The 19,426-nt window shown below is 43.9% G+C and overlaps 1 protein-coding gene across 5 annotated transcripts in view; it reads right to left on the minus strand.

The window, feature by feature from the left end:
• The window catches only part of AOPEP (aminopeptidase O (putative)), a 382,430-nt gene that overhangs the window by 18,324 nt on the left and 344,680 nt on the right, over window positions 1-19,426 (minus strand). For all 5 annotated transcript variants that reach the window (XM_060101598.1, XM_060101604.1, XM_060101600.1 and 2 more), the window contains one exon: window positions 13,675-13,791. In XM_060101598.1, the coding sequence (XP_059957581.1) occupies window positions 13,675-13,791 (117 nt within the window). The remainder of the gene's footprint in view (window positions 1-13,674; window positions 13,792-19,426) is intronic.

The raw sequence follows: 19,426 nt of genomic DNA on the forward strand, positions 1-19,426 counted from the left end.
TAGTAGGGGACTTTAACACCCCACTTTCACCAATGGACAGATCATCCAAAATGAAAATAAATAAGGAAACACAAGCTTTAAATGACACATTAGACAAGATGGACTTAACTGATATTTACAGGACATTCCATCCAAAAACAGAAAACACTTTCTTCTCAAGTGCTCATGAGGTTTCTCCAGGATAGATCTATCCTATTCTAGAGGACAGATCATATCTTGGGTCACAAATCAAGCCTTGGTAAATTTAAGAAAACTGAGATCGTATCAAGTACCTTTTCTGATCACAACGCTATGAAACTAGATATCAATTACAGGAAAAAAACTGTAAAAAACACAAAAGCATGGAGGCTAAACAATACACTACTAAATAACCAAGAGATTACTGAAGAAATCAAAGCGGAAATCAAAAAATACCTAGGAACAAATGACAATGAAAACACGATGACCCAAAACCTATGGGATGCAGCAAAAGCAGTTCTAAGAGGGAAGTTTATAGCAATACAATCCTACCTCAAGAAACAAGAAAAATCTCAAATAGACAACCTAACCTTACACCTAAAGCAGTCAGAGAAAGAAGAAAAAAAAAAACACCCCAAAGTTAGCAGAAGGAAAGAAATCGTAAAGATCAGATCAGAAATAAATGAAAAAGAAATGAAGAAAACAATACCAAAGATCAATAACACTAAAAGCTGGTTCTTTGAGAAGATAAAACTGATAAACCATTAGACAGACTCATCAAGAAAAAAAGGGAGAAGACTCAAATCAATAGAATTAGAAATGAAAAAGGAGAAGTAACAACTGACACTGCAGAAATACAAAGGATCATGAGAGATTACTACAAGCAACTATATGCCAATAAAATGGACAACCTGGAAGAAATGGACACATTCTTAGAAAAGCACAACCTTCTGAGACTGAACCAGGAAGAAACAGATAATATAAACAGACCAATCACAAGCACTGAAATTGAAACTGTGATAAAAAATCTTCCAACAAACAAAAGCCCAGGACCAGATGGCTTCACAGGTGAATTCTATCAAACATTTAGAGAACAGCTAACACCTATCCTTCTCAAACTCTTCCAAAATATAGCAGAGTAAAGAACACTCCCAAACTCATTCTACGAGGCCACCATCAACTTGATACCCAAACCAGACGAAGATGTCACAAAAAAAAGTAAGCTATAGGCCAACATCACTGATGAACACAGATGTGAAAATCCTCAACAAAATACTAGGAAACAGAATCCAACAGCACATTAAAAGGCCCATACACCACGATCAAGTGTAGTTTATCCCAGGAATGCAAGGAATCTTCAATATACGCAAATCAATCAATGTGTTAATGATATTAACAGATTGAAGGAGAAAAACCATATGATCATCTCACCAGATGCAGAAAAGGTTTTCGACAAATATGAACACCCATTTATGATAAAAACCCTCCAGAAAGTAGGCAGAGAGGGAACCTACCTCAACATAATAAAGGCCACATGTGACAAACCCACAGCCCACATCGTCCTCAATGGTGAAAAACTGAAACCATTTCCTCTAAGATCAGGAACAAGAAAAGGGTGCCCACTCTCACCCCTCTTATTCAACATAGTTTCGGAAGTTTTAGCCACAGAACTCAGAGAAGAAAAAGAAATAAAAGGAATCCAAATCAGAAAAGGAGAAGTAAAACTGTCACTGTTTGCAGATGACATGATACTATACATATAGAATCCTAAAGATGCTACCAGAAAACTAGTAGAGTTAATCAATGAATTTGGTAAAGTAGCAGGATACAAAATTAATGCACAGAAATCTCTGGTATTCCTATACACTAATAAAGAAAAATCTGAAAGAGAAATTAAGGAAACACTCCCATTTACCACTGCAACAAAAAGAAGAAAATACCTAGGAATAAACCTACCTAAGGAGACAAAAGACCTGTATGCAGAAAACTATAAAACACTGATGAAAGAAATTAACGATGATACAAACAGATGGAGAGATATACCACATTCTTAGATTGGAAGAATCAACACTGTGAAAATGACTATACCACCCACAGCAATCTACAGATTCAATGCAATCCCTATGAAACTACCAATGTTATTCTTCACAGAACTAGAACAAAAAATTTCACAATTTGTATGGAAACACAGAAGACCTCGAATAGCCTAAGCATTCCTGAAAAAAGAAAAACGGAGCTGGAGGAATCAGGGTCCCAGACTTCAGACTATACTACAAAGCTACAGTAATCAAGACAATATGGTACTGGCACAAAAACTGAAATATAGATCAATGGAACAGGACAGAAAGCCCAGAGATAAACCCACGCACATCTGGTCACCTTATCTTTGATAAAGGAGCAAGAATATACAATGGAGAAAAGACAGCCTCTTCAATAAGTGGTGCTGGGAAAACTGGACAGCTACATGTAGAAGAATAAAATTAGAATACTCCCTAACACCATACACAAAAATAAACTCAAAATGGATTAAAGACCTAAATGTAAGGTCAGACACTATAAAACTCTTTAGGGAAAACATAGGCAGAACACTCTATGACATAAATCACAGCAAGATCCTTTTTGACCTACCTCCTAGAGAAATGGAAATAAAAACAAAAATAAGCAAATGGGACCTAATGAAACTTCAAAGCTTTTGCACAGCAAAGGAAACCATAAGCAAGATGAAAAGACAACCCTCAGAATGGGAGAAAATATCTGCAAATGAAGCAACTGACAAAGGATTAATCTCCAAAATATACAAGCAGCTCACACAGCTCAATATCAAAAAAACAAACAACCCAATTAAAAAATGGGCAGAAGACCTAAATAGACATTTCTCCCAAGAAGATATACAGATTGCCAACAAACACATGAAAGGATGCTCAACATCACTAATCATTCGAGAAATGCAAATCAAAACTACAATGAGGTTTCACCTCACACCGGTCAGAATGGCCATCATCAAAAAATCTACAAACAATAAACGCTGGAGAGGGTGTGGAGAAAAGGGAACCCTCCTGCACTGTTGGTGGGAATGTAAATTGATACAGCCACTATGGAGAACAGTATGGAGGCTCCTTAAAAAACTAAAAACAGAACTACCATATGACCCAGCAATCCCACTACTGGGCATATACCCAGAGAACACCATAATTCAAGGAGACATGTACCACAGTGTTCACTGCAGCACTATTTACAATAGCCAGGACATGGAAGCAACCTAAGTGTCCACTGACAGATGAATGGATAAAGAAGATGTGGCACATATATACAACGGAATATTTCTCAGCCATAAAAAGAAACGAAATTGAGTTATTTGTAGTGAGGTGGATGGACGTAGATAGTCTGTTATACACAGTGAAGTCAGTTACAAAGAGGAAAACAAATACCATATGCTAATACATATATATGGAATCTAAAAAAAAAGAAAAGAAAGGGTTCTCATGAACCTTGAGGCAGGACAGGAATAAAGACGCAGATGTGGAGAATGGACTTGAGGACATGGGGAGGGGTAAGGGTAAGCTGGGACGAAATGAGACCGTAGCACTGACATATATACACGACCAAATGTAAAACAGATAACTAGTGGGAAGCAGCTGCACAGCACAGGGAGATCAGCTCGGTGCACTTTGTGACCACCTAGAGGGGTGGGATAGGGAGGGTGGGAGGGAGACGCAAGAGGGAGGGGGTATGGGGATACATGTATACATATAGCTGATTCACTTTGTTATACAGCAGAAACTAACACAACATCGTAAAGCAATTATACTCCAATAAAGATGTTTAAGGGCTTCCCTGGTGGCGCAGTGGTTGAGAGTCCGCCTGCTGATGCAGGGGACGCGGGTTCGTGCCCCAGTCTGGGAAGATCCCACATGCTGCGGAGCAGCTGGGCCCGTGAGCCATGGCCACTGAGCCTGCGCGTCCGGAGCCTGTGCTCCGCAACAGGAGAGGCCACAACAGTGAGAGGCCCGCGTACCGCAAACAAACAAACAAACAAACAAAAAAACAAGCCTAGAGTCAAGCTGGGGAAGGCTGTTTCAGGAAATGGTACTACTCTACGCAGTCAATTCCTGAGGAGACTACCTGCTGTCCTGACAGTGGAGCCAGGGGGACAAGCCTGCTCTGGGCTGCTGGCCGGCTGGTTGCTCTCCCCAGTGCCTGCAGACTTCCACGCTCAGCGTGGCCATCTGCTCCTACCCACAGATCAGTTGGTCTATGGAACACAAGTCCATGTGGTTCAAAGCTGCAGCAAAGCAACACGTAGACCAAGTAGCTTTAAAAATCATTTTTAGTGCCACCCCGTAAAGTCTGCTGATCTTTAAACTTCATGCCCTGACAAACACAAGATACCATCATTTGCACATAAACGGAGGTCCTTTCATTTTTTAAAACAATTTGAATTCAATACAATTGTTTTCTCTTTGCTATCAGGTACCACCACAAACATTCGCCCATAAGAGGCATAAGCTGCCAGGGAATCCTGGAGGATCTATGGAGCACCACCTCCTCCCTAAAGGGCAGGTTCAGGGACCATACTTAGGCCACTGATGCTCTGGGAGGCTCCCATAGACTACAGGAAGAGCTCATGTTATCTACAGCCTGAAGGTTCCACAGCTTGAAGGCCAGAGAGAGCGAACTCTCAAATCCTGGTGTACCATGGAACTAGAAAGCAAAGGAGGGCGCACCGGAAAGGCACCAGAGGGAAGAAGAGCAATCTGGAAAGATATTTTGGCAAAAGGGAGCCCTCTGTTTTAGGGCACTGAAGGCAAACTTTACATGGGAATATGACTCTATAATTGTGAAAGAAAATGGCAGTGGCTCACAGACAACTGTGTGCTTTTTTGGGGGGTGGATTTCAGTACAGAAATCTAATACAAAAATATATAAACTACTGATGGAGGTATAAAGAACCTAGAAACACCAATAAAACCCCACATGTTGATTTTACTCATAACAACATTGAAGACAAAAAAGAATAGGAGATGTAGCTGGGTTTGGGGCACTATCAAAAGAAGAGTGTCAGGGCAATGTTATTTATTAACCCAGAAAATGTGTACATCTCCACATCTTTCTGAGAAAATCTGTACAGACTTGGGGTGGGGGGGGAAACATACACAGATGGCAAGAGGTGATAATGCCCCTTAAATCTCCAAATATCTATACAGTAGGACGTGCTGCTAAGTACATGGAAGAAAGAATGGCAAATAAGCAGCCAGGGACTTTTCTCATAAAGTCTGGCTGAACCTGTAGCTAAAAGCCCGCCGTTAAATGCTCTTTTCCTCTTTTATTTAACAGATAAATTCTAAATGTTTTGACAGATTATAATTGTTTACTTAAAAGGTCTTTTCAGAAAAATTAGGCAGATTATGCAACCAGTGACTCATTTTTTCTTTAAACAAACATCTGATCAGCCACAATGTCCTGTAACAATTCAAGGTAAATGAAACACAGGCCCTGGCCTCAGGAACAAGAGAGGAATACTAATCTAAAAACAAACAAACAAAAAAAACAAAGTCCTTTGTCATTTTAGATCAGTTTTCAAAAATCCTTGTATCACTGTATAAAGCAATGGAGACTTTGTTTGTTTGTTTGTTTTGCGGTACGCAGGCCTCTCACTGTTGTGGCCTCTCCCGTTGTGCAGCACAGGCTCCAGACGCGCAGGCTCAGCGGCCATGGCTCATGGGCCCAGCCGCTCCGCGGCATGTGGGATCTTCCCAGACCGGGGCACGAACCCGTGTCCCCTGCATCGGCAGGCGGACTCTCAACCACTGCGCCACCAGGGAACTTTTTTGTTACAAGGTTTCCACAGAAAAATTCTAGGGGCACTGAACTGAATAACAGAGAAAGAAAACTCCAAGAAGAAATACCTAGAGCTATCTTCCTGACTTTGAAGAAATGTTCTAAAGCAGTAAATGTTTCATAAACCAAATACAACAAAGAAAAAAAATACACAAATATAACTAAAGAATTATATAAGAGCTTTTTATCCCACATTATAGAAGGCACATGTTTTAAAAGTCCCAATATGTCTAAACAACCAAAGAAAATCACCCCAACCAACCCTTTTATCAATCCATACCCTGCCTAGCTTTCCCAACTCTACAAATTACAAGGCTGTGTGAAAATGACAGCTGCGTCCATCACCAGGACTGTTTTAGCTTTTTAAAAAATGGATATTAAGTCACACTACTTATAGTTCACGTCCTAAAGTTCAGATCCATCAATGTTTGACCCTCTGATTTGCAACCTGAGCTTGACCATGTCAAGGAGCCAAGGAGCCAGACCCCTTGTCCCTGGGAAGAAACTGTGACAAAACGGCCCAATGTTGGATATGGCAGGTGTCAACCTGCCTTTCTGAAAGTTCCCATTCCATCTGGCTCCTTGTATTTTACCCTGGAAAACCACTTTGCTAATTGCACCACATCATTCCAACCCTCCACAACGGTCTCCTTTTTTTTTTTTTTTTGTCTACGTTGGGTCTTCATTGCTGCACGAGGACTTTCTCTAGTTGAGGCAAGCGGGGGCTACTCTTCGTTGCAGTGCACGGGCTTCTCATTGCGGTGACTTCTCTTGTTGCAGAGCACGGGCTCTAGGCGCACAGGCTTCAGTAGTTGTGGCACGTGGGCTTCAGTAGTTGTGGCTCGCGGGCTCTAGAGCGCAGGCTCAGTAGTTGTGGCACACAGGCTTAGCTGCTCCACGGCATGTGGGATCTTCCCGGACCAGGGCTCGAACCTGTGTCCCCTGCACCGGCAGGCATATTCTTAACCACTGCGCCACCAGGGAAGACCCAACAGTCTCCTTTTTATGTTCAATCTGAAAACCTGCCTTCTGGCGCACTGTTCCACAATGGTGCCTCCTGACACTGCTGGGCAGTGACCTGGGGAAGCCTGGGGATATGCATTCCCCCAAGACAGACTCCAAAAGGGAAGGAGGGGAGGAAGAGGCGCCCACCAAGGGGGCTGGGGCCGGCGCTCTGGCACTGCTCCTACGCTTGGGCCCTGGTGACCCTGCACAGCCCTGCAGTCCTGCAGGGGCTGTGGCGCCAGCCCGGCAGGCTGCCCTCACACACCGCCGTGATGACAGGACCTGACATCAGCAAGGCTGGTTTCTGCCTTTGTGCTACTTAGATTCCGCAACGAGGTGTACCAAAGGGGAAGGAGGCACCAAGTTCAGCAAACCGCGGTTTACTAAATATAAACAGTTGAGCACCCTGAAGTGGCAACAGAGCCCACTGAGATTACATCTAACCTCTCCTCCAAACTCTTCCTGTGAGGAGCACAAAATAGGAATGTTTTCTTTATTTTGTAGCCAGAATGCTACAGAAAAGCAGCCGGGGGAGAAAAGGGGAGTGCTGAGCCCCTGAACAGACGGCAGGGAACGGACCCTGAACACTGTGCAGAAGACGACGGTCATCATGACCAGAAGGAGTTTTAGCATAAAGGGAATGGGCAGAATCACAGCTACAGATCAGTCTTAGATTTTAAACATTATAATAACCTGACTAAACCTTTATTCTCTGCCCTTTCAGTATGCCTCTCCAGAGGTCGGTTGATAATGGAATGTTCTCAGTTCACAGAAACTATGCTTTTGGCCCAAATGAAATTCAGAAATGAGCATCAGAGCTGTCAGACTTTTGTGGGCCTGCAATCATGCCTTCCACTTGTGGACTTCAAATAAATGCTGTGGTATTTTCTTTTCAAATAAACAATGAGTTCTCTTACTGACAAGTATTAAAATCCACCCCCTCCCTGCATATGTAAAATCCACCAAGGGAGGTGGCCAGTTTACACGGTTTTCAAGGGCTCTTCCACCTGCGCCAGAGGAAAGGCAGTGGTGAGGGAAAAGCCTGCAACGTTGGATGTTCTTCCATTTGCAATCAACCTTGGAAGTGTCCTTTTCAGAGCAGAATGCAGACAGATGCTGGCATGGCTTTCTCTGCGTACTAGTGGTAAAACAGATTTGTCCTCACTCACCTGTTTCCTTAGATTTACTTGCTACTACTACTTTATTTTGCAATTCCTTCTTTATCGTCCATGTGAAACATTTTGTTTTCACCTCCCCCAGGGTTACGTTCTTTGGACCCCTGAGAGAATACAGCCGGCTCAGGGTGGCCCCTAAATGTAGTTAACCATGTTCTAGCTATTCCACTCTGTATTGTAACCATCAGGCAGGCACTTCATTAGATGAGATGAAAAAATTGCCTTTTGTGGTCGGGTGCTGCTTTAGAGCAGTGGTTCTTAACCAAGAGGACTTTATCCCCCAGAAGATATTTGGCGATGTCTGGAGACACTTCTGATTGCCCAAACAGGGGCAGGGCGGGGAAGGGAGAGAACTGCTATTGGCATCGCAGGGAAAAAAACCAGGGGTGTGATACATCTCCCAAAGCACAGGACACCCCACAGCAGAGAACTACCCACTCCAAAATATCTGTAATGCTAAGGTAGAGAAACCTTGGTTTAGAGCACACCACCCTGTACCCGACCCCACCGAAAAAGCCGCCAAGACCCCAGATTAAGAATTCTGTGACCAGATGCTCAGGGGCTTCTAACAGTTGGGAGCTTGCACTTCTTGTCTCTCTTTCTCACTGCCAGTCCTGACAGATTAAAGAGACAATATAAAGGTCGTCTGAGCTAAATACAATTTGACCATTTCACACCAAATGAGAGAATGTGAGTCTTATATGACAAGAAATTATGCTAAAACTTCTCCTCATGGTGTTAACAATCCCATGAGGAGGGGGTTTATGGCTCCATTTTAATCCTGAGGAGACAAGAGGCTCAGGGACCTTGGCCACAAGTCTGAAGGCAGGAAGCTGGTGAGGACTGTGAGATCGTCCTGTTCCACGTTTTCCAAACTGTGGGCTGCGACTCATTAGTGGGTCACAAAATCAATTTGCTGCATCACAATGCACATTTTTAAAGAAAATAAAATAGGAAATAATAGCAAATATAAGAGTAAAAACAGTTTCGTAAAGCCGTTTTTGCCAGTTGGCTGTGGTCAAAAAGGCTGACAGCCAGCAGTCTAGTCCTGGTACTGCTGTGAAGACGAGGAAGAAGGGGCCCGGGAGGGTGGGCAACTTGTAAGTGGCCACCAGCCATTTGGGGACCTGGGACCAAGTCCAGCCTTTTGCTAAGTTGATGCCTCTGCCAGTACCAGGTGCACAGCCTGGGTGTCTAGATGGGATGGAGACCTGGAAGAGCAGTACCCCTGAACAAAGACTGGGGACCTGGAAGAGCAGTACCCCTGAACAAAGACTGGGGCATGGAGCCAGGGCAAGATGGAGACACTGTGCCCACCCCTTCCCACCCCAACCTAACCCAGGAGGCCTCTTCCTTTCAACCAACAGTACTTTCCCAAATACAGTGAGGGGGAGACCTGGTGCTGGTAGTGGCCTCACCCAGAAAACTAAATTTCTGGCTCAACCTACCAACTGAAACATCAGAGCAGAGCATGGTACCGTGGGGACCATTTTGACTAACATCCACCACTCCCATCTGAGCCAGATGAGACAGGGAGTGGCTGCTTCCACATTTTCTGAAATTTCACCTGAGGGGTGCCCCAGTTTTGAAGTGTTCAACTGTAGTCTGTAGAAATAGTTGCTTCAAGGTCAGTCGTGGGGCTTTTGGGGAAAAAGGTCACAGAGCCAAGTTGAGTGGAGCCTCTCTTCACTAACATAGGAAAGCTATTTTTGAGGCTTAGGAGACCTGATAAAGCAGGCTGGAAATTCATTATTTTAAAAAAGCATCTCAGAAAATACCTTTCGTTTGAAGAATCAGTTGTTTAACATGTTTTAAAACCTTCTGGGCCTTTATTGGAACAAATATGCTCGGAAACTGTAGACAATGTATTCCTATAAACTAAGTTTCCCTTTCATTTTCTGACCTGGTTAAAGCAGCCCAGCAATATGGCTAGAGGCGTCTTTGATTCAGGAGGTAAAAGACGGTAACTACTCCTGTAGTCAGTGTTACTTTCCAGGCTAAGGAATACTAACGTTCCTCCTCCAAAGCCCCACTTCTTACATGGTGGCGACAAGAGTGGCCAGGCAAGGCACAAAATGGCCTAAGATGACATGCATTACTGTACCTAGCTTATTACATCTGTCCTCATGTACTTTTCCTTTAAGATTCTGAACACAAGGTGTCCCTCCCTGCAGGGCAGACTTGTGTATTCACAACACATGTGATGCAGGCACACGGAGGACGAGGGGCGCGTAACATGGTACAGCGTGACAGCGTTCCCCTGACATGCAAACAGCTGGCAAAGAACACATCATCCACCTGGTCGCCATGCTCGGAAATCCTGACCAACAGATTGGACACTCTGTGAATACAACCGGAAACACGGAAGCAACACAACTAATACAAATATTGAGCTGCACAAAGAGCATCATTAAACTAAACTTCCCAGTGGGACAGCACCAGCCCACCCACAGACACAGGAGGAGGGAGGAAGGGACAAGGGGGCACGACAGCAAAGGAGCTAAAGCAACTACGGAACAGAGGGAGCTGGTACACAGTTGAGACTTCTGGTACATCAAGAACATGCTGCTCTGCCAACAAGAGAGCTCTGCAGTGCGCTGGGCAATTAGGAGCTTAAACGAGCTACGGAAAGAGCAGGCTCACCTTCTCAAAGAGTGACTTCACAGCTGTGCTCTCAGGAGAAATGCGAGTCCAAGGAAGAGTAGGGGGAGCCTTTCTTTACCTCCTGGAAATATGAGGAAGTAGCCCCCCGCCCCACCACTGTCCTGAGCACTCCCTGCTGCTGTGCTAGAGACGCCCCCTGTCCTGGGACTGAAGTCCTTCTGCACAGACACCTAGTCCAACACCATGGTCCCAGGGCCTGTGACAGCACCCTGAACAAAGAGTATCAGCACAGTCACTCACACTGCTCCTGGTCAGGAAAGTACCTCTAGAGACATTTCCCACACGGACGCTCCACATACAGCCTGCCACTCGCCAGCACCTTCAGCCAGGTTTTGAATGATTGCTATTTATTACATATTTAAAAGCCCTGATAATAACTGAAAGGGACTATCCTTATATGTTTGGTCAAGGAGAAGCACCAAGAATAAAGTCAGAATCCTCATTTTTCCAGCAAATAACAATTCTTTCTCCCATGAAATGTTCTGTCACTTAAAATAAAGGCAGATGGTTAGCCAACGAAATTCCTGCTAATCAGTGTCACAATAAATCACACTTAACTAATAAAGTTTCTAGAACATACCCTGGTTGGCCAAAATCCTGTTGCTTTTCTGGTTCTGAGTGACCTTTCAAGGAAACCTCACAGTGAGATAAGCTGTCAGTGTAACTGACTACGTGCCAAGGCCTTAGAGGGCCTGGGAAGGGGGCAAGGCAGTGGCACGTTAGGCCTCAGGGCCTTAAGGCCCTAATCTGGGCCCTACCCACCCCTGACCTCAACCCTGCAGGCCCCAGAGCAGGGGTCAACAAACTCAGAAGGGGGCAGGCCAAACCAGCCCACAGCTAGAAGTGGTGTGGACATCTTAGAAGAGTTTTTAAAAGGAACAACAACAAAAAGAATTATCTTGAGATGTGATAATTATATGAAATTCAAGTTTCAGGGTCCATAAACAGCTTTACTGAAACATAGGCACGTCTGTTCGTTTACATAGTGCCTATGGCAGCTACAACAGCAAAGTTGAATAGTTAGTTGTGACAGAAACCGTATGGCCTGACATATTAAAATCTGCTCCTTTACAGAAAAAGTTTGCTGACCCCCATCCTAGAACACGCCATGCTCACACCTTTGCACTTGCTGTCACCTCTGTATGGAAATCACTCCTGGCCCCTTGGCTTTGTATGGCCAACTCCTGCTTGCCCTTAGGTCCTGGCTCAAATGTCACTTTCTCTTGTGGCCTTTCCTGAACTCTACCTAGAGACACCTAGCTCACTTTCACCTGCAATCTCCTTTGTAGCTCTTATCTGAAACTATCCTGCTCATTTACTTATGAGCTGTCTTTCTAGAAGAATCCAAACTTCCTGAGGGTGACCCTTGCCACTGCTGTATCCCTAGTGACTGGCAGAGTATTTGTGAACTGCATGAACACTGACCACGCCAGTTTCTTACACTAGTCAAGCCTCCCTCAGGCCCCAGTCTCTCAGAACCAAAGAGCCAAGCCTGAAGAGGCTGCTCTGGCTTTGGGCATCGTGGTCCAGTCTGAGATGCAAAGAAGCAGCCAAAATAAAACCTGTTATATTTCTCGAAGGTTTAAGAAGCTACATATAACAACTAAGTTGAGCTGTAAGTTAAGAACACAGTGTGCTTTATGTTTATGCCAACAGGAAAGGGGTGGGGGGACCAGGGTCTACCACCTCCCAGCTTCTGGCAAGAAGTGGAGGAGTGACAGGTGCCCAGCACCTGCTTTGATCCTCCCGCCTCCGTCTGCCCACTGCCTGTCACTGGGGCCTGGCATTTCAGTGGCATTCAGCTCTGACTAAAGCATAACCTCATGCCTATAAATAGAAACCTCTTTAAAACACTAACTAAAAATAACAAGCTGGCATTTGGAAACTCCTATAAACAAAAATATAAGAGCTGAAATAAACAGCAACAGTTGGACGTTTGATCTATGCTGAGATGGGTAAAAAACTACATATGTCTTCTCTGGAGTTTTTCAATTAACTCCTGAATTTACATAAGGGTTTTAACATGTATAACAGTGCCCATCTTACCTTTTAATCTAATAATGAGCTGGCTTTTCTCCATTTACTCCATTTTAAGAATTGTGAAGTTAATTTTTAATAATATTTTATTTAACCCAACATGTCCAAAATATCATTTTGACACTGTAGAAATTATTGAAACATTTTGCCTCCTCTTTTTATACTATGTCTCCAGTATCTGCTATGCATATTTCACACTTACAGCACACCTCAATTCAGAACAGCCACGTACCAAGTGCTCAATAGCCACATGTGCCTAATGGCTGCCATACTGGACTGTACAGTTTTTAAATGTTCATTTATTCTCAACTGAACACAAATCAAACCTACTTGCCTTTAAGGAGTTTTATATAAGAGAGACTGTGTGCTTTTTTTACTTAAGATGACTAAATAATTTATTATTTTATATATTTAAAAAACTCTGGAACTCACCTTAGGATTCACATTGCATTCTTCACAATAAGCTAAAAGATATTAAGGACCCTATCATATTGCTTTCCCACAAGCATCCAATTTTGCTTTTCAAACCATGGCTGTTAGATTTAGTTTTCATTTCCTTTACACATGGCCCCTTTCCTGTCCTAACTGAATGCAACCAAGAAGCTCTGGCACATCTCACCCAAGTTTCCTTAATGTGCAACAGGACGGCACCACCGTCATGCACAAGATGACCCACCCAAGTTTATAATTCAAAACCATTCCACCCGCCTGCTCATTCCTTTAGGAGACTTATGTCCATCTTAATGATTTAAGAAGAAAGAGGGAAAAACTTAGGACCTCAAAATACCCTGGTAATGACCAGGATCAGAGGCCCCCTGCTGGAGCAAGCGCAACCAGGGAAGCAGTTTACTCTTTGCTCGAAGTGCTGCTTTTCACTCGTAAGACACAGCACGGGATGCTGCTTACAGAGTTCCAACAGTTTGGGACACAATGGGATCATCATTCTTCACCAACAGTGAGGACCCACAGTGTAAATTCTGAGGGTGTTCCTGGTTACCTCTGCATCCTGCTCCGAGAGGTGGTACGTCCTCTCAAGTCTTCGCAGAGTTCGGGGATTCATGGTCTTCTGCTCCAAGAGATGCTCCAGAAGCAAGACCAGCTGGTCTGGAAGAAGCTGAGGACAAAACCAAACAGCCTGTGAAAATGCCATTCAGCTTACAAGAAATTAAACCCAAATGTTTAGACCAAAGACAGCAAATCCAGGGTAACCTGGGGACTCCAAGCAGCTGTCTGAAACATGGGAAGACTGTAGACTTTACTATGGTAAAACCTCAAGGTTTACCTTGTATCCCCAAAGACACTGCATTCTGGGGCCTGATTAAGCCCTATTCTCCATGGCTTTTCATGTCAGTACTATATTTAAGAGCAGATCAAAACTGAGTTTACCTTGTTTATTTTTTAGGTTGTACACCATGAATTTTTTTTAAGGTGTACAACATGATGACTTAAATGTACACATACAGTGTGAATGATAAAAACTGTGCTTATCTTAATAAAACATTATCATGGTTTTATTATATCTTTTTCTCTACAGCATGCATATGCCAAAAAAGGTCATTTAGCCTAGACAAATACTCAAGAAACCGTCTGATCTTAGGTAAACACATGGAAGCTTAACAGAAATAAGCAACTTTCAGATTTCCTTCTTTAGTATGTGTCTTGCAAATGTACACCAAGAAATAAAGAGCATGTAATGAAACTAGAACCATGTTTCACAATCCCTCTATTATAAAAACTGTAAGTTTATTGTTCCATTAAAAAGAAGGTTGTATGTATGATTACACACACACACACACACACACATGCCCAACCACACAAGGTCACTCAGATCCCTGAGTTTTCATACAGGATAAGTAAAAATGGTATTACCACTTAAGGGCAAAGAGAGGAAGATGTTTTTATATGGTTCAAAAATAACACAAACTAATCTGTGAACAATACTTGTGAAATCCAAGAACTTAAAATATCTGTCTTATTCACTCTTGTACCACAGTGCCTAGATCAGCCTCTAGCACAAAGCAGCACACAAACTGTTAACAGAAGTAAAAAAATCAATTTAAGATACATCTTGTAGAAACCAAAATGTATTTATTCTAAAATGAAGGTTTTAAAATAATTACTATGAATTCCACTATTCTCGACATTTAGCTTTTCTCCATTCCTGATTATGCCCAGGCAATCCTTGTCAACTAACCCAAATTTACAGTTCTGGAAGTCAATACTAGAGCAACAGAATATTCACAAGAACACCCGGATTTTAATCCCCATTTTGTTACTCTAAAAGAAATTTAAAAAATTATTGGCTTCTCCCCTACCTCTCTTTACCTTTCAGCCCCAAAGTGTGCGCTGCACCTCTGCCTCCCCCCCTCCATTCACACACACACTCTTCCTAAATGCGCTTGCAGGAAAACCCAGCAGAGACCGCATGCATGAAATTTACCACATAATTCCACAAAGAAAGCATTTCTTATCTTTCCTCACCTCACCTTTCTAAGGTCTAATTAAACCACCACTTCCCTCTAGACAGACAGACACAAATGCACAACACTTGATTCTTGGGTATTTTCATTCCATAACATCACTCCATCCACTACAGAGTCATGCTGTGGATCCTCTCTCAGGCTGACAGGAGAAACAAGGTGCTTCAGCAAAACCAGAGGGTTACGATTCAGCACTGACCTGTGAGGTTATATATGAGAACGCTTAATTTCCTTCCGTTAGAACTACTGTGTTTGTAAGATGCTTTACAGATATCAAATTACTATATACTAGTACAAAAATGCCATTTTTCCATTTTCTACAGTTTTAGACACATGAGGCTACTTTTATGATATTAAAAGAAATTTGCTGTTTTATAAAACAGACCAAATTCAGAACCACCAGCTTCTGGGGAGCATGCATACCCTTGTATACCATCCGCACCATGAGGACCTGGCAGGCAGGCACTCATGGCCGCCGGCAGAGGGAGGAGTCTTACCCAGCCTCTGGCATTCCTAACCAGGCAGCAGAGCTGACACTTTGTCCTCAGCCTTTCTTGTGGCCCCTCTTATTGTAGTTCCATCTTCTCAGCTCGGCCCAGCTGGGCCTGGCACCCAGGCTCCCTCCGCCCTCCTTCCCATCCATCTCACCCTGCAGCCTCCCTCTCTGGATCTTCCTTCCCTATGTTCCAAGAGGGGCCCCTTCTCTTGTGGAGGCTAAGCCTTCAGCCCCAGCCGTGCATGTGCCCCTCATTCCCCCCTAAGGCCACTCTCCCTGATTGCCCTCCTGCATTTGAACCCTTCTCATGGAGTCTACCCTTTCTCCCCAAAATGGTCTCTCCCCACCTGCCCCACTACATCCCTTTCCAAAGTGTGCTCCACGTGGCCCCCACCCTGCGGCGGGCCTAGGTGCCTGTCCGGCAGCAGCCCATCTGTCTGTACAGGGGCAGGAGAGGGTCAGGTCCCAGACTGGGTCAGAATGGCTAGCCAGTCCTGCTTCCCCATGCGCATGCTCAAAACTGGTCAGCAGTGCTTCTACAGGCAGCCAATTCAGGGCAGCAACAGCTACTCAAGAACACCGCTTCTGGGGAAGGGCCCAGCCTGATACAGCACAGAACACCCATGGGCCGCGGGTGGCGGCCTTATTCGCTAACTAAGTGCAGCAGGAACAAGCCCGGCCAATTTGCAGAACTGCAGAGAAGGGAAGAGTAGAAAGAAAAGCATCTCCCTATTACGTGCCTGCGCTTACAAAGAGGCCTATTGTTAGAACCCAAGCTTAGGATTTGGTTTAAACTGGAGAGACCCAGGGAGGAAAGAAACCCTGAGTAAGACGACTAGCTTGGTCCTCAACTTACCCCAGCTGGGTTTGACCAATAAACTCCTTTTTAAAGTCAGAGAATTACTAACATGGGAACCTATCAAAATATCTGGATTCACACTTTTGTATCTCTCGCAGCTTTCTTCTAAGCAAAAAGTTCATACACACCTGCACAGAGAAACAGAACCAGAAGGATCACTGGAAGTTTTTGTCCTCTCCTCATTTTATGCAATGGAAAAATATCTAAAGCCAAGCCCCCTGACTTAAGATGGGCAGCCGAGATGGAAGGGAGGGAGTCAAGCCTTTGCGGTTCTTTGTTAAGTTTAATTTACTTTAATTGGAGAAAGGCAAAGAACAAGCATGCACACACCCCACCAGCTCTCCCTCCTCCTTCGCTAAGGTGCCTGGCAGCTGCTTCAAGAACTAGCTTGCTCAGAGGTGGGCAGGGGCACCAAGGACCAACACAGAGGCTGAGAACATTCCTCCATAATGCTGAGAGGTCTTCAGAATGGACTTGTGTAAATGACTCTCCTTAGTAAAACCACCTGTAGCCATCTGGCTTTCAACTGTAATTCTTCCAATTCGGTGGGGATGGCGGGGGGGCGGGGGGGCAGCTTGTATTTCAAATCGGTGATCAAATGCTATTTTAGTACACAGACAATAAAATACAGTATGTCTCACTCACAAATGAGTAAGTAAACATTACTTAATTTTTACATGAGATTACAGACCTTGAAAAGAGAATACTGAAGCAAAAATGTGGTAAGCAGCTTGCTTTAATACAGCATATTTCTCTTTGTAAAATAAACACTTACTCCCTATAAAGCCACCCTATAATGAAAAAGAAGTACTAAGTAATAAACCAAAATGTTCGGAAAGCAACTGAGAGATATCATACACCAGCAAACGTGTTCAGACGCAGTGCTGGGTGCCACCTGCCCTGGCAGCAAGCACAGGGGCATTGGGAAATGCTGTGTGGGTCACTCCACTCCCACCCATGTAGAAATCAAATTAAATTTCACAGGACTTCTAGGCCCACTGTGTTTAATACAGCAGTGTGGGGCGGTGGGGTGGAGACAGACACGGCTTTAGTCACAGCGTGGAGCGATTAAGAAAAATAAAGCACATGCTTCAGAGCATTATCTCCTGAGAAAGCAGCTCCTTCAAACGTTAGAAAAAGAACCTGCCTTTATTTCTGAGGGTCTAGTAGTGCTCACACCCACAGTTCAACAGTGATAGGAAGAGCAAGTTCTTTCCTTTGCACAAACTAGGAACTCATGATGAGGTTATTATTTTTTCCATATGGAAACCAGCTCGGTATTTTTAAAATGCATCTGCCTCAGAAACTTAGACAAAATAAGAGTGGGGTGCCAAAGCCATGTGGGCACTTGAAACAGAGAACTTCACAACACTGGAAAACTTACTCGAACACACACAAAAAAAAACACCAAAGGAGGTCAATACATTGAGATTTGTTAAGAATTCTGGAAGTCTGTGTTCTTGCTCTAAACATGGAGGATTCCATGGCTGCTAATTGCCCAGAAATGCAGGAAGAGAAAAAAGTCTACCTCGTAATTTTTCCCAGTCAGCCTAAGGGTTGAAGCAAGCTGCACAAGTTTGAACAGTTCTAAAGAGTTCTTATACAGGCTCTTGGAAAGAAAATATGGATTTTCCAAACACACCCTCCTAGTCGACAAGCAGCACAAAGAAAAAGAACCTTGACTCTTCCAGAAGCCTAGAAACCTCTTTTTTCTGTCACGGGGGCATCACTCACTCCTGGCTCCCTGAAGACCAACCACACAACCGAGGCCCTCCACCATTTCTTCTATACGCAGGACTCCGAAAGGGCCAGCCAGGCTCCTAGATCAGAAAGTGCCCCATACGCATCTCACTACTGACCTTCCACAGGCAGGACCAACACAGGGAACCTGGGGCCCGCGAACATCCACGTCCGCTGCCCGCACCCCTCCAAAAGCAAAGGAGGGCACCTCCCCTCACAGCCCAGCTGGCACGCTGCAGCCACACACGAAGGAAGTCTCAGACTCCCAGACGGGGAATGAGCCTAGGACTAATGCAGCCACCGATGGGACAGTGGCGTGAGTTCTATTATTACCTCACTATCACTCTGGGATCTGCGCCTAAATGAAGCATGCTTCCTCCCTGATGCCATTTCCTTTTATCCTGGCTGGAGACTAAATGCAGATCAATGGGGGCAAAACACATATGATGTCACTTCAATTTATAGCAATGGCCTCCGTCTCTTTCGGTCTGCCTGAAATACACAGAAAGATCAATTCTTCCCAAAAATGGTTAAAAAATGCTTAGGGAGCATTCTTCTTCCAGAAAAGCATTCTCTGCTATATTTGTCTATGTTACTACGGCAGGAACTGTTTACACTGAACAAAAACAGAAAAAATGGGGGAGGGAGGAAAAATCTCAAATTCTCCTGTGCGCTGGCTGAAATTCAACACAAGCAGGGTCCAAACCAGAATTGGGGAGGCTGACCTTTGAAAGTCACATGTATTGTGGCATAGAGGCACAAAAGAGAGAGCAGTTCTCCTTTGCCCCTTGGATTAAAAAGGTAATCCCACAGATATAAAAGGTCTTTTTAATAAGATTTCCCCCAAAGTCTAACAAACTCCTTTCTACTCTTCCCAGAAAACACATCCACCACACTACCCACCCTCAGGTGCCCTGAAGAGTATCAGAACTCTGGTGAAGTTGACTTTGCCTACTCCAAACACTGGCCAGGACCATGGTTCTCACTTCATTGTTTGTATAGGATCTTTCATCTGGCACTTTCTTAATGATAAACATTTTTAAGTGACAAAAATGAACTATTTGATAACATACACATAGGAGAGTGTCTGGCCAAGAGGTGTTGTCAACAAGGATATCATGACATAATTAAAATGGTTTTAGTCTAAAATAGTAACTTATATAGAAGAAAAACA

The sequence above is a fragment of the Mesoplodon densirostris genome, chromosome 6 (genome assembly GCF_025265405.1).
Source record: "Mesoplodon densirostris isolate mMesDen1 chromosome 6, mMesDen1 primary haplotype, whole genome shotgun sequence".
Classification (NCBI taxonomy): domain Eukaryota; kingdom Metazoa; phylum Chordata; class Mammalia; order Artiodactyla; family Ziphiidae; genus Mesoplodon; species Mesoplodon densirostris.